At 47.0% G+C, this 15,371-nt stretch overlaps 1 protein-coding gene across 2 annotated transcripts in view; it reads left to right on the top strand.

Annotated features, from left to right (window-relative positions):
• LOC116901640 (paralemmin-2) overlaps positions 1-15,371 on the top strand; it is a 278,561-nt gene that overhangs the window by 125,600 nt on the left and 137,590 nt on the right. The window contains exon 2 of one of the 2 annotated variants that reach the window (XM_032903739.1): positions 6,874-6,919. The exons of the other annotated variant lie outside the window; for it this stretch is intronic. Coding sequence (XP_032759630.1) covers positions 6,874-6,919 — 46 coding nt within the window. The remainder of the gene's footprint in view (positions 1-6,873; positions 6,920-15,371) is intronic. 2 annotated transcript variants of the gene reach the window in all.

Raw genomic sequence — 15,371 nt, 5'->3', positions numbered from 1 at the left:
CCTGGTTCAGTTCTCTTAGAGACCTATCCAGAGCTCAAAGCACCTTTTTGTCTGATGTAAAGGCACAGGCTTTTATCCTACTAAACTGAACCTGTGCAGTGCCACAAACATGCCTCCAGAAGTCGCATCCCCAAGTCACTAACTGTGCTGATTAGTACTGTCAATTTCACAGAAGCTAGAGTCATTTGGGAAAAGGGAACTTCAAGTGGAAAAGAAATGTCTCCATCAGATCACCTGTAAGCAAGTTTATGTGGACATTTTTTTTTCTGGCTGATGATTGACAGGGTCCAGCCTGTCAGGGGCAGATCCACTCCTGGGTAGAAGGCCCTGGATAGTATATGAAAGCAGGATAAGCAAGCCATGGGAGTCCACCCAGTAACCAGCATTCATCCACAATCTCTCCCTCAGTTCCTGCCTCCAGTTCTGCCCTGCTTGAGTTCTTGCCCTGACTTCCTTTCATGATGGGCCATGACCTGGAAGTTTGGAATGAAATAAATCCCTTTGTTCCCAAACTCCTCTGGGTCATGGTGTTTTACCACAGCATAGAAAGCTAACTAGGCCACTGACTTTGGAATCTTACCTTCATTCCGGCCTGCTGTCCCACAGTTCTAGCAAGAAGCAGGTAGGTAACTGGCTCTTCCTACTTCTAGTCTACAAAGAACCCATCCCTGATGTGCAGGTAGGAGAGTAAAGTCTAGAGCACGGAAGTGGCTGGTATGTGGTCATACTCAGCGGCAGTTAGCATAAGAGTCAGAGTCTGGATTTAAGCTTCTGTCTCATGTCTTTCTATTCCAAGCCTCTCTGGAGAAAGATAGCTTGTCCAGGGGGCTGTGGTGGTGCATTGGTAAGGATGTGACTTTTGAGACTGTCTGGTTGACTCCCCTGAATGAAATGGGCATCAAGAGGAGACAGCCTCTGTTGGTGATTGTCGGTTCCCCAGCCATTGGATCAGACAGAATTGCATGGCCAGGCCACAATCTCCCCACTGCCAAGCCTGCAGGAAATCTATCCCCTGGTCAGCAGTGCTGACTTGTAGAATGCACGGGTCATTATGGAATCATGGACAATAATGAAAGTGTCGATGACCACACTACAAAAAGGGATTCTATGCTGACAGGGCACATCATGGGCATTGTGCTAGGACAAACTGGACTGGCTTCTAAGCTCTCTGTGAAGCCAATGACCCAACTGTGTCTAGTGGCATCAGATCACCAGGCTAGGGTAGATCTGACCTTTCCAGAGATCTTTCTAGTTTTTAACTAATTCACCCTTGACCTGGAATCAGCTCTACAGCTGGGCACTTTTACTATACAGTCATGAGCTCTTTCCCCAAATACCCAAAAATAATTATTTGCCCATTTTCTCTTTGGACCACTTAAGAATTCTTTTCTAGGGCTGGTGATGTAACTCAGTTGGTAGAATGCTTGCCTTGTGTGCTTAAAGCCCTGGGTTCAGTCATCAGCACCATGTAAAAGGAGGGACAGTACCACACACTTGTATACCCATTTAGAAAGTAGAGGCAGGAAAAAATGCAAGTATCTTCTTATGTAGACTTATTTAATTAACTGATTCCAAAAGATGATGATAGGTACATATTAACCATTAGAAGGAGAATCCCAAAAAGAAATATCTGGAGCTTGAAAGATGACTCATTGGTTAAGAGCCACTTTCAGCTCTTTCTGAGGACCTGTGTTTGATTCTCAACACTCATGTGGTAGCTCAGTTCCAGAGATTCTGATGACTTTTTCTAGCCTCTAAAGATACATTCGCTCTCGTGGTTCGTGGGCATACATGCATTCAAAACCTCATATACATAAAACGAAATCATAAAGAATATTGATAGGCCATCTCTTTTCATTTAAAAATGCATTAAAATGATGTTTGGATAAAACCAAGTCATTGAATCAATCTGGTCTCTGGACCTTTGACTGTAGCAATGATTACACCGAGTCCTTAAGACCCACCGTATCTGAAGCACCAACTGTGGCCCATACGAACCCTTGACATCTGTCATCCTATTTCTCACAACATTCTCATGAGATGCCCAAGATTCCAACTTGTCTTTACAGCTCATGTCTATTCTATGTCATGCCTACCTCCTACTTCCTAATTCCATTTTCCAAAGCTTTTATTAACAAGACTGTTCTGAGCTGACTTATAGATAGTACAATATTGTCTGCAAATACACTGGAGTGAGGTACATGTGAATGATGCTTAAACATCTAACACTAACTCCTGTTTACTGTCTTTATGCCACCCAGTTCGCACTAGCAACTCACGTCAGTCAAATGAAAGTGCCATTGTCAAAGCCAACCAGTAGAAAAAGAAGCCATCTACTAGACACATGCTCATGCCTAGTGATCTTCCACCAAATCTGCTGTGCTGTCTCTGGTTGTACTTAAGTAGCTCCAACCTACTTCCTCTCACACCCTGGCATTTGACACCTTAACCTTTCTCTGTCTTCTTGCTCCACGGGGACTCCCTATGTGTTCCTATCATTTGAATCCACAGAGGAAAACAGCGCATCCTTGAAGGCCCGTCAAAGCACTGAGAACCACAGGAGCCAAGGGCATACCAAGTGTGGGTTTCCTCCTTTGGATGCTGTGTAGCCATTATGTACTTTGAAAGATAATATGTATTAACTATACAAGAGGCTTAACGATGACATGTCCGTGCATTTGTATAATGTACTCTTATTGGGCACACACCCCGTTATCCTTTCAGCTCTCGAACCCCCTTCCCCTTCGACATCCCCATCCTACATATTACATAGGCTTTCAACGACCATGTAGTCTTAAGTGATCTCATTCAAAAGAGAGTCCAGGCAAAGTTTCAGGAGATGCTGGTATGCCCTAGAATCACTTTTGTGTAAGGACACCTTCAGGTTGTTAATAATTTTCACACTCCTATCTACTCCCCAACAGAACATTGACTTTTTCTTAAAGGATGGACTTTGGAAAGTCATTCCTCTCTTGGCTTACCAAGCTCCTATTTTCCCCACAGGAAAAATAGTCTGTGCCCATTTGCAGTTCCCGGAAGACTCCTGTCCTGACAGAGATTCCCGAAACGTCTATCAGCAAAACATTTATTCTGCATATCTACTGTTCTGGATTCAGTCTGTGTGATGATTTACAGTGCCACATCTATCAAAGAAACCATCCCACCCCCTGGATCATGCTCTACAGCACAACTTAATATCCCAGCCGTAGCCACTGATTTGTGACACAGATTATGCACCTCTGTAATATCTAATACCAAATTTCAAATGTTTGGAAGGGAAATAGTAGCTAGTAGAGCTGTGGCACTGGACTGTCAAACCTCTGTAACATCACGCAATCACTTAATACCTAGCATTGACTAGCTACAATATGAATGTATATTGGGGTGTAGCTTACTTGATGGAGTGTTTGCCTAGCATGTACAATGTTGGATCCCTAAGTTCCCATATGCCAGGCATGGTGGTGTGTAGCTGGAATCTTGGCAGCAGAGAAATGGAAGACGAAGGATAAGTGATTCAGGCCATCCACAGCTATATTGTGAGTTTGAGACTGGACTGGGCTCCATGAGACCCTGTCTTTAAAAATAGACATAATTTGGGTTATAAATGTCTTTGTTTATGGTGGGTTCAATGGTTTCCAAATGCTAGAACTTAGATTGGAAGGGAACAGTGTTGGAGAGAAAATAGTCTCCTTCTGCTCGATGGCTGAGCCTCAGCCATACGGTTCACGTGTCTTCCTCTTTCACTAGGGGGTCTTTAGTGACAAGCAACTGAAGTGGATTCTGGTTGATAAACGGAGAAAAGAAGGGCACTCTCCTTGCATTCGGTAGCTTGAAGAATAGTTGAGGAAGCTATAGAAGAGGTTTAGGTCATGGACAAGACCAAAAATAAGTTACCAGCCTGAAAAATTCTCAAAAATGCTGTCTTCAAACGTCCTGGTAGGTGCACGTGTTTGGTTAAATCCAGATTGCAGGCCATGCATAGCTTCCGGGAGATCTGGGGGAGCAGGTGTCTGGCATTTCCCCACTTCTGTGATGAGACGTGGCTTGCTTCTCATATGGTTTAAATGTGGGAATCCTCCCAAAAATTGGAAAGGGTTCACCAGTTTGGCAGCTAAAAATAATCTGTGTCTGCCTCACTTCCTAACTGGCTCGAACCCAGTGTCAGGCATCCTAACTTTCTCCCTTCTTTGACTTTTTGATGTACCTGCTTTGGCAATCTTCAGTTCTGGGCGAGCATAGTCTTGGAGTAGTGGGTCTCAGATGCTTTAAAAACCACCGAGGAAGTACGCACAATTGGTCATTGAGCCTTCGGTCCTGTAAACTTCATTAACAAAATGACTCAAAGTCCATCTGTAGTTCCCAACTTGCCATATAGAAATTTAATTCTGTGCACATGGTTATAAAACTCTAATACAGATGGCTGCCTATGACCCCATTTTTTTAAAAATACACATTTGTCTTACTATTATGTCTGGACACCACATGTGTGCAGTGCTCACAGAGGCCAGAAGAGGGCATCAGATTCTCTGGGACTGGAATCTCAGGCGTGAGCTGCCATGTGGGTGTTAGGAACGCAATCTGGGCCCCCTGGAAGAGCTACCATTGCTCTTAGCTGAGCAATCCAATCCCAGAATCCATATTTTAGTGTCCCCCATTGCCCACGTTTCCTTTCTAAATCATTTCAAGCATTCAGATACACCATCCTCCAATTCCATCGGCATCAGTCACTTAGTTGCCAAGCCAACTAGGGCGAAGCTTCCAGCTACTCTATAGAATTCCAACTCAAAATTTCTTCCTGTCCCTCCCCATTCCTCCCTCATGCATTCTTCCTCCATTCCAAGGTGGAACTGGTGAGGGGTGCTAACAGGAATGCCCTCTGGTCCAGCCTGAGACCATCCTGACTAATGTGTATTTTCCTTTTCTCTAGCATCTCTCAGGCCTAATATTCCCTTTGATAGCCAGGCACTCTCTATTCTTTCTAATCTAAAAATGCTTCTCTCTATTGACTACTTCCTGTTCCTTCCGCACTCCCTAAGATCCGGAAAAGGTAGTTGATACTGCAGCATACTTTCCATATTGTATCATTTCTGATTCCTAAGCAATTCCTGCTCTGGAATAACTGCTCTCCAGCTCCTCACTCCCGAAGCCTATAGCCTCTCCTCAGCCTACTTTGCCCTGAACCACACAGAAGCACATGATTCCGGACGAAGTTTACTGTCCTCTTGCTGCGGCTTTTGGAGAAAGTCTCCCGGTTTTCCCTTCTGCTCTTCGGATCTTCTACTTCATCTGTGTCCTTGGCTGACTTTCCCCCTCATTTGATTTCTCATCGTGGCCACTCTCAGCTCCTTAGCTGTGACACTAAGCACTGTGTCCCAACCCTAATTCTTCTGCTTTAACATTCAGAGCTTTGCAAATGATGGCCCCTGAAGAGTTACCACGCCCCTTCCTCATCTCTACTTCCACCCTCCTTTGGTGAAAACCAATTGGTGTTAAATATACATAGTACACAATTCGCTGTTTCAGCCATTTTTAAGTATACAGTTTGGTGACTTTAAGTATGTTCACCGTCTTCGGTACCATCATTCCTGTCCCCACCCCGATTCCCAAGAATCCGACCCAGGACTGATTCAATACGGGCTAGGCGAGCACTCTACAATTGAGCTGGATTCCTAGCCTCTGTCACCCATCACTCCTTTTGGTATCCTTTTAATACATAGCTATATGGGAAAGGACCATTTCTTGTCAGCATGGTTTTCTTGCGGGGGGGGGGAGGGGCTGTGCTGACAACACGTCCCTGTCATCAGAGGAGCTTAGAGTTTAGTGCCTGACCTGAAGTTGGTGGGCTTCCCTCATATTTCAGGGACTCTTATGACCACTTGACTTTTACGCGGGAACTGGGAATATGAACTTCAATCCTTACTCTTAAGTGCTTTACCCACTGAGGTATCTCCGCAGGCTCCTAGCCACAATCATTTTTAAGGAAGCCTCTGCCAGGTCATTTGCACTCCTTCACTTCTTTTCAGATAAGGAAACTGAGGCTCAGAGGGATTTGGTTGTCCAGGAAGACACCGAGGGCTTCAAACTCTGAGCCCTCTACAGTCGGTGGGTCACCAGAAGGGTGGCCTATCTGGTAATAAACCCTGCCCTTGAGGGCCCTACCATCGGAAGCACGTGGACAAGACTGCATTTATCTATTGGAAATGTCCCCCACGTGGAGCCCAAGCATCTGGAGCCAGCTAGAAGGCTCTGGGGATACTGGGTGGCCGCAGCCGGCATGTAAGGACACGTGCTGGGGCCCGCGTTCTGCCAAAGGCCCCTTCTGCTGGCATCTCTGCTCAGAGCAGAGGCGCCGCCTGGTCTTGTCTAGACCCTGAGCGCAGCGCGCGCGGCCACCGAGGCGCACCAGCTGTGCGCCCCCAACCCCCCAGCTCGCTAATCACAAGCACCCCAGGTGCCCCACTCGCGAGCGACGAGCAGCAGCCACGGGTCCCCCACACCCCAGGGGCGGAGCGAGGCGCGGAGACGTCAGGGCGGGGACCTAGCGCGGCCGAGCGCGCTCTCCCGGAGGCTGCCGGCGGCCCACGTCCCCGGCTGGCGCGGCCGGTGGTGGCGGTGGCGGTTGAGACTGGGATCTTGCAGTTCGCGGCGGCGCTGGGGCGCAGCCAGGCGGCCGCGCCGGTGGAGACCGAGGCTGAGCTCTGAGCCAGCCGTGCGCTCAGCTTTACCCGCCCCCCAGGAGCAGACCCCACGCGCCCTTAGGCTGTCCCCGGGATCCAGTTGAGCCCCCCACGGGTGCCCTTTCATCATCTTGGGTGACTACAGCGTGTGTTTTGTTTTTCTTCCTTCTTCCCCTGCCCGTGTGCCCTTCTCCAGGATGGCAGAGGCGGAATTGCACAAGGAGAGGCTGCAAGCCATAGCAGTAAGTCCACTTTTCATTTCATTTTCTTGTTCTATTGTCTGGGGTGGACAGGGACCTGTGGGCTCAGGGCCAGGGACATGCCAGCCCGGTAGCCTCAGGCCCTGTGCTGGGGTGAAAGTCTGTCCAGGCTTGGCGACGCTGCCTTTTGCCTTTATATGTCTGTAGACTAAACCCCGGGGGCACACTTGGGACTAGGAAGATCTGAACATGGAAAATTGGCTCAGAAATAAGATGCTTGCTGCCGCGCTTTAGAGATAGACTAAACAGAGGGGGTAGTAAGTGTGTGTGTGTGTGTGTGTGTGTGTGTGTGTGTGTGTGTGTGTGTGTGTGTGTGTGTGTGTGTGTGTGTGTGTGCAGGGGACTCCTGGAGTATTATTACCCAGTGCCCTTTAGTACGCTGCCTTCCAACTCCAGAGAAGGGAGAGAATGGTGACCCAGGGTGGCAATCTTCCTCTTCCTAGCCGGCTAGCCAGCCAGCTGCGAGGAAGAACGTCCCCACCCCCAGAATGCAGGAGTGCCAGTTTTCTTCCTCTGTTTGACATTAACAAGGCCTCTGGCACAGGCCACTACCCTAGAGAGGGCAGGGGCGTCTGACAGCTGGGGATTGGAAGTCACATTTGAGGAGAGTCTCTTTCTCATCGGTGTGGGTTATCTGAAAACCATTGGTTCGGCATACAAAGGAGCATCCGGTTTTGGCAAAGTTCTGCACTTTCAGAGTACTGTACCATGTGCATCTTGGTTCAGACAAGAGCTGTCTGACACTGCCTCAACTGGAGAGGCCTGGCCAGTTCTGCCAGTGTTCCACAGATGTGGTTTTCACTGGAGCCACCACAGCTGGATTATATATCTCCTCTGCGGATGAGGGAATGGTTACTGGCGCTCTACGAAATAATGGCAAATTAAAGGAGGTCTGCTGGAATGTTGGCACGAAAGGATCTGCAGACATTCTTTCACCTAAGTACTTTTTCCCCTGTGCTCCAAGAGTTCCCTGGAAACACATAAATTTGTTGGAGAAATACTGTGTAATGCTTTGGAAGCATCGGATGTATGAAAACGTTTTCAAACGCCTTTGGATGGTGGAGTCTTCATTGGCGAATTGCATGCAGGCCTTTCTCGTTTAGGGACTTTTGATGTAGACTCAGTAGCTCAGCGAGCCCCTTTCTCAAACTCTTCTGATTATGCCATAGGGAGAGAGCTGTGCATACAGAGCTGTACAGAGCTTGGCTTCTGAGGCTGTCTTTGAACTTGATCCTTGGACTCAAGGAGGCTGTTTGTCCCTTTCTTCCCTTTCCACACAGTGGATGCACATTTTGATGGTTAATGAAGTTGCTCATGGATTCTAAAGTCAGTGTCAAGGCAGTGTGACTGACTGTCTTGAATTTGCTCCGAATGGTGCCATGGAGCTGGTGGGTGTTTTGTGTCACTGGATAAAGGGCTGCTTCAACTGTTGACAAGTGTCTGCTCCAGAGAACACTCAAGCACTCCATGGGCTGCTGATGGCCGTTTGTAACAGTTGTTGCATTTTCTGCCTCTGCATGACCAGTGTCCCTGCATGCCTGAGGGACAGCTGACTCCATGAAAGGACTCACTTTCTGAGCACAGTGCCAATGGCAGCTAACACCGGAGCCAGCCCCTTCCAAGTAGGCTTGAGTAATCTCAGCCACAGACAAGGCAGTTTTCAACAATGATCTAAGGGGGCCCTCAGTGTTCTCTTGAGCAGATAAAAAGGTAAACGCCCACCCATGCCTGTTCAGTTGTGGGACTGAGTTCATCCTGCAAACCTGAGGAGTTGTTGAGGAGTCTGGGGAATGGAGGGCGGGGATCAACATCTGTTAGGGAAGATTTTTCTAAGTGTTATCACTGTGACTGTATTTGTGTGTATGTGTGTGTGTGTGTGTGTGTGTGTGTGTGTGTGCGTGTGTAAGGGAAAGGGAGAGAGAGAAGGAGAGAGAGGGAGAGGGAAAGAAATGGAGAGAGATGGAGAGACGGAGAGAGACAGAGAGAGACAGAGAGAGAAGACAGAGAGACAGAGAGAGACAGAGAGACAGAGAGAGAAGACAGAGGCAGACAGAGACAGAGAGACAGAGACAGAGAGACAGAGACAGAGAGACAGAGACAGAGAGACAGAGACAAAGAGACAGAGACAGAGAGACAGAGACAGAGAGACAGAGTGCTAAGAGAGAAGAGAGCAACAATGGTGGCCTTGTGGCTACAATCAGTAAGTAATTTTATGCCACATTTTGGCTTAGTCCACACGCTTTCCAGATTCAGCAAACTTTGCCTCTCTTGGCCCCTTTCCCAGAATTCTCAGGGGGTTCTGAGACATTCACAATCTTTCCCCAGAGCTTGACATGCCTGAAGTCCCTCTGGAGATAAAAGGGAAGAGAATAACTTTCCACATCTTCACTTACTTGGGTTTTGCTCAGTCTTGAGTTTGAGCCTCAGTTTTTCTCTCTATAAAATGGGCCCAGGAGTTTGTCTCTTCTTTTGAAGACTAGGAAAGTGAGGCACTTTGGCCCACATTTGCCATGGGGTGATGTTCATTCAGAGGCCTCAGCTCTTGTCTACATTGCTGAACATGGGGCAGCTCTGTTTTCCATTTCAACTCTGAAATCACTTATTCTGCAGCCAGGATTGGGATCCGAGGGTCCATTCATCTGCTTATTCATCAGGGTTCTGTGGAGTGTCTCCACCCTAGGTATCAGCAATGCTGATAACAACCCAAGGAAGGTCTTAATTGGGGGCTTAATTTTAAAAGGGGGTGGGCATCTCATTAGGTAGCCCTGTCTGGCCTGGTACGTACTATGCAGACCTGTCAGAGCTTCTGGAGTTCTGAGGTTAAAAGTGTGTACCTCCACTCCCAGCCCCAAGCTTAATGTTTGAAAGGTCAGGTGTCGCCCAGGACACCCGGATAGCTGCTGCATGATCATCTGTGGGAAGCACCTAGTGTGGATGGCTAACTGGGTGTGGCGGTGCCACTGAATCTGCTAAGTCAGGCCTGAGACTAATCAATGAGATTAGAAGGCTCTCGTGTCCCATCAAAAGAAGAGCAACTCCATCCTTGGCAAGTGTCTTTCCTCCTTCATGGCCCTTTCATCTCTAGGAATATAATAATAATAATAATAATAATAATAATAATAATAATAATAATAATATCAATAATATACAGCTATCTATACCCTTAGAACCAACAAGTGCTTCTGGCAACAGTGTGAAGAGGGGAAAGGAATTCCACCATCACCATTCCCTGAACATTGTTCTTTTAACAAGCCCTTGGGTTAAGTGCTCTCCTCAATTAAACACAAAGTTGCTTATAGTCAGGGATGAATTGGGAGAGCATGTGAACAATTATTGTGGATGAAGAATTTAGGACAGTGCCCATGACCTCACGTGTGAGACACGGAAGCCAGGCTCAAGGCATGTGGAGCAGCAGCCCCACCCCTGACCCCAAGAGCAGTCACGTGAACAAGGTTTGGAGGGTGGATGAAGTAACACTGAAGCTAACGTCATAACCTTCCCAATGACCATGGACTTTTGTTTATTGTTTTTTTGCTTATCATTTATTTGGAACAAGTAATGAGGGAAAGGAAAAGGCAAGAAGTTAAGTCAGTTGGCAGCATGAGCCTGGTGAAAGACAGAAGAGTGTGTATGTATGTGTGTGTTATCTGTGTGCATGCATATGTGTGGTGTGTGTATGTATGTTATCTGTGTGCACATGTGTTCACGAGTGTGTGTATGTATGAATCATATGTGTATTTGTGTGCTACTTGTGTGCATGTGTATGTGTGTTGTGTGTATACATCTGTGTATTATCTTGATGTGTATGTATGTGTGTGTTGTGTTTGTTATTTGTGTGCATATGTATTATCTGTGTGCATGTGGACATACATGTGTATGTGTGTGTTATCTGTGTGTATGTGTGTTGTTTGTACATGTGTGTGGTATGTGTACATGTGTGTGTGGTGTGTGTACATGTGTGTTATCTCTACACATGTGTGTATATGTGTCTATTATGTGTACACATTTGTATGTTCTCTATATGCATGTGTATGTGTGTTGTGTATATCTGTGCATGTGTGTGTATGTATGTGTTACCTGTGTGTTTGTGGGTATACATATTTCGTATCTGCGTGCATATGTATGTGTGTGTTGTATGCATGCATGTGCATATACATATATGTGTTATCTGTGTGCATGTATATGTAAGGGTATGTAGATGCACTTGCCTTTGCCTTTTGTGTGTATTATAGAGGACAGAGCTGGATGGTGGATGTCTCTCTTGTCTTCTATTTGTTTTTCTGAGGCAGAGCTTCTTGTTGAACCTAGAGCTCCCTAATTTTGCTAGACCAGCCGGCCAGCCACTGAGATCTGCGTTTCTGCCCTCTAGCGTGGGGATATAGACATGTGCTCCTGTGATTGGCTTTTTACATGGGTGCTGGGAATCTGAACTCAGGGCTCCAGGCACAGCCAGTGTACCTTACCCACTGAGCTGTCTTCCCAGCCCCCATAAACTGCTTTTTAAATTTTACTTATGTGTATACGTGTGAGTTTATGTGCAACATGAGTGAATGTGCCTGAGGAGTCCAGAGGTAGTTGGATCTCTTGAAACTGGAGTCACCAATGATATGCACTACCTGATGTCGGTACTGGGAACTGAACCTGGGTCCTCTCCAACAACAGAAAGAACTCAACTGCCAACCCATCTCTCCAGCCCTCATGAAATCCTTTTAGAAATACATCATCTCATTTAACTCTAGCAAGAAGCTTACAGAGTAGACATTGCTCTCCTGTACCATTTTAGAGATGGCCACGTCAGACAACTGTTGGAACATTAAATGTCAAAATCAGGGTTCAACCCACAGAACAGCCATGAACTAAGGTGGCCGCAGTACCTCATCTTTTCTCACGAGGGCACCATGCAGGTGGTCTACGGCCTAGGTGTGAACCAGAGACAACAACAGACTGGTTGTGTAGCACTGGAGAAACTTGAGTAAACCACGGGATGTAAATCCTTCAGAGTCTTGCAAACCTGGGTTCAGGGCACAGCAGCAGCCAGGACGAATTCTAACCCAGTGAGTAACATTCTCTTGGGGAAGAAGTTGTTCAGTCTCAATGGAAGCCGACTTTGGGGAAGGTGTTTATGTTTCCGTATCCAAGGGGGAGAGAGTTTTTCTTGGGCATGAGTGAAAATGACTAAATGCCACAGAGGCTCTTGGGTAACGGCCCCATGAAAAAAGACCCTAACATGACTGTGTCAACATGTACTGAAATGTAGAATGCTAATGGAACCCACATTTCCCCATGTGGAGTTTCCTCATGTATTAGGAACACTCAGTGGAATGACAAAAATCTCCCTTCGCAATTGTACAAAACCTTACAATTCACACAATGGTCTACACACTGCTTCCATTCTGACAAGTGGAGGCGAGTCTCTGTGTCTCCACGGCAAAGTCGAGCGTCCAGAGACCCACACAGTGAGATGGGGAAGAGTTTGGGGAAGCTCTGGCCTCTCCTGATGCCTAGTGGTTTTCTGTGTCAGTGGTATATCCTGCCTGGATCCTCCTGGGCAGAGGAGAGTGGTGAGCTCGGAGGTACATGGGCTTGGATATACTTTTATAGAATCGGGACTTTCTGAGATCTTGCTTAAGTTCTCTCTCCCTCCCTCCATCCCCTCCCCCTCCCCGAGGTTTCCCTCTCTCTTTCACTCCCTCTGCCCCTATCCCATCACCATCTTTTCTCCCTACAGGTTCAGTTAGCAAGTTGATGGCTTCCGTTTGACCCCATTCTTTTATCCTGAGTGGGCCTAGAGAAAATATCTGTTGGTTTTTCCTTGGATTCATCTTTTTATCCCTTTTCTTTTTCAATAAGTCCCCAAGGTTTCAGTTAAAAGAGGGCCCTAGGGTCCCAGGAGGCTGACATCCTGTGATTGACCCATGCCATTGAGGTTGGCTCGTTTGAGCTGCATAAAAGCCCTTGCCAAACTTCACATATGACTCACCCCAAGATCCCAAGTCAGGGATCCAGAGGTGTTAGAGACCCAAAGTTAAGCCTTTTAGTAACAAACACTGATTCTTGTCAGATCCATCACACACACATCCCCGTGGACCTGTGTCATTGGTCTCCATTGGTTCTAGGTGACAAAGAGCTAGAGAATTAAGAATCTTGGGTATTTATCTGTTGCCTACTTCCATCTCAGAGACAGACATAGCACAGTGCCCTTACAACTCCATGGAAAGGCCCTTAGTAAGGATATTAGTGGAAAGAAAGGGTTTGCCCTGGCTTGAGTTTGCAAGGCTGCCCAGTGACTAGGAGTCACCTTGGGACCTCTCAGGGTCATTACAGGTCCCAAGCATGCCAAGGGAGCCTTACACAAGCAAGCATAAGGGTCACAGAACTCTACGGATAGCTGTTTGTATCTGGGAGTTAAAAAGTCAAGCGGTGGGAGTTATGGGTCAGAGTGACCAGTGTCAGTGGAGCATGTCTGCCCTTTTAGAGGGGCTACCAAGTACTTTGGGGAGCACCGCTATGGATCCTTTGAGCTATTCCCATTTCACCTCTGATTGCTCTGGGGGGAGGTTGTCGGACACAGTAAGGTCACTCATGACCTTATGTGACATGACTCTGGCTAAGATAACAAGTGGGCATGGTGCATAAGACAGGTTCTTGAAGGCTGCCAGGGCCTTGCACAATCTGGGAGGGTAGTTACAAGCATGGGTTCCAGGCTCGGACTCTAGTCTTTTCATTAGTATTGGCGTGATGCCTTTGCCCTTGGGCTTCCTCATCTGTGAGATGGGGATAAGGAGAGGTGCCTGGTCGTGGAGTTGCTGTCAGGGTGGTTCGAGGGCTTCCCTGACTCACACTCAGAGCAGGCATCCTGCGAGCATGCACTGAGGTTTCTATTTACAGTAAATAAATAGTTCGGAACCCATGCATCTTGAAATAGGAAAGAGACACAAAGGGACAGTTCTGTCAACCTCAACATTTCTGCCAAATTAGGAAATTTTGGATGAACATACTATCTGCCTAGAGTTTTCAGTAGGCTGACAATAGTAACAGAGTTCCTGTGGGGGGAGGAGCGGGGCGCTGGGGTACCTGATGGCTGGAGGGGGACACTAGGTGATCTGCCCTACCATGCTCTTCAGCATTCCTTTGAGACAGGGTCTCTTACAGAACTTAGAGCCAGGCTGGTGGTCAGCAAGCTTCCAGATCCTCCTGTCTCTGTTTCCCACAGGACCAGGGTTACAGGCTTGTGCAAGACCATACCTGGCTTTTTATGTGTGTTCTGGGATTCAAACTCAGGTTCTCATGCTCATCCAGTACATGCTTTTACCCACTGAGCCATCTCTCCAGGCCCCAACAAGGACCTTTTGAAGCTGTGAACTCTGTAGGTTAGAGGAGCCAAGTGTGTAATCAGGGACACTGAATGGAAAAGTCAGAGCCCTACAAAGCAGATACCACTGAGCTGTGAGGATTCAGATGGTTTATGCTGTCTCTGTCTCTGTCTCTCTGCCTCTCTGCCTCTCTGTCTCTGTCTCTCTGTATGAGAACAGGTCTTCTGGGTTATACAGCAGCTCGTCTTCAAGAGAAGCCAGACATCTAATCTTTAGACAAAGGCTCTCCAATTTAAATGAAGAGTATGGATGAGTTTAAAGACTGAAAAGATTTGTGGTCACATGCGATTCCTTTTGGTCAACAGGCAGGCATTTTGTGACCTTTAGATGGGTGGGGCTTCGAGCTTTACAGTTTGTTGTCCATATGCACTGGCTTCGCAGAATTTTATACATTCAGAGGCTGCGAAGTAGTCCTCTGGGCATTCTCCTAGGTTACTCATAAGGTTGTATTTTCACTAGGGATTCGTGAGTTTGGTATCCAAATGTTTAGATTCTTAAAAAAAACCCAGCCAAACAAACAAACAAACAAACACCCCTTTGTAATGTTTTTGATACCAGGTTGAGTCATGGATATGATTTTAAGTCAAAATGTTCACAAGTGGGTGTGTGTGGCTGCTTCCTAAATCAACAGAACCTCAAAGACTGTTATTATAGAAGAACCTTGAGGAATGTTTACCCAAGGTATGCAAATCTGGCATGTTAAGTCAGGTATGCAAATCTGAGTCTACCTCACATCAGAGCACTTGAGATGATCCTGACTTATTGTCAGCCTCAGGTACAGAGAGACACTGCTGGCAACAGCTCTTAGAATAGCAGTGACAGACATTTGATAGTCTCTCTCTTTCTCTGTCTCTCTGTCTCTGTCTGTCTCTGTCTCTCTCTGTCTCTGTCTCTCTGTCTCTCTCTGTCTCTCTCTCTGTGTCTCTCTGTCTGTCTCTCTGTCTGTCTCTCTGTCTCTGTCTCTCTGTGTCTGTCTGTCTCTCTGTTTCTGTCTCTGTCTCTCTCTCGTGTGTGTGTGTGTGTGTGTGTGTGTGTGTGTGTCTGCATGTGCTGGTACACGT

The sequence above is a fragment of the Rattus rattus genome, chromosome 1, assembly GCF_011064425.1.
Source record: "Rattus rattus isolate New Zealand chromosome 1, Rrattus_CSIRO_v1, whole genome shotgun sequence".
NCBI classification, from domain to species: domain Eukaryota; kingdom Metazoa; phylum Chordata; class Mammalia; order Rodentia; family Muridae; genus Rattus; species Rattus rattus.
Note: the sequence above shows the minus strand (reverse complement) of the source record. Positions and strands in the feature narration are given on the sequence as shown.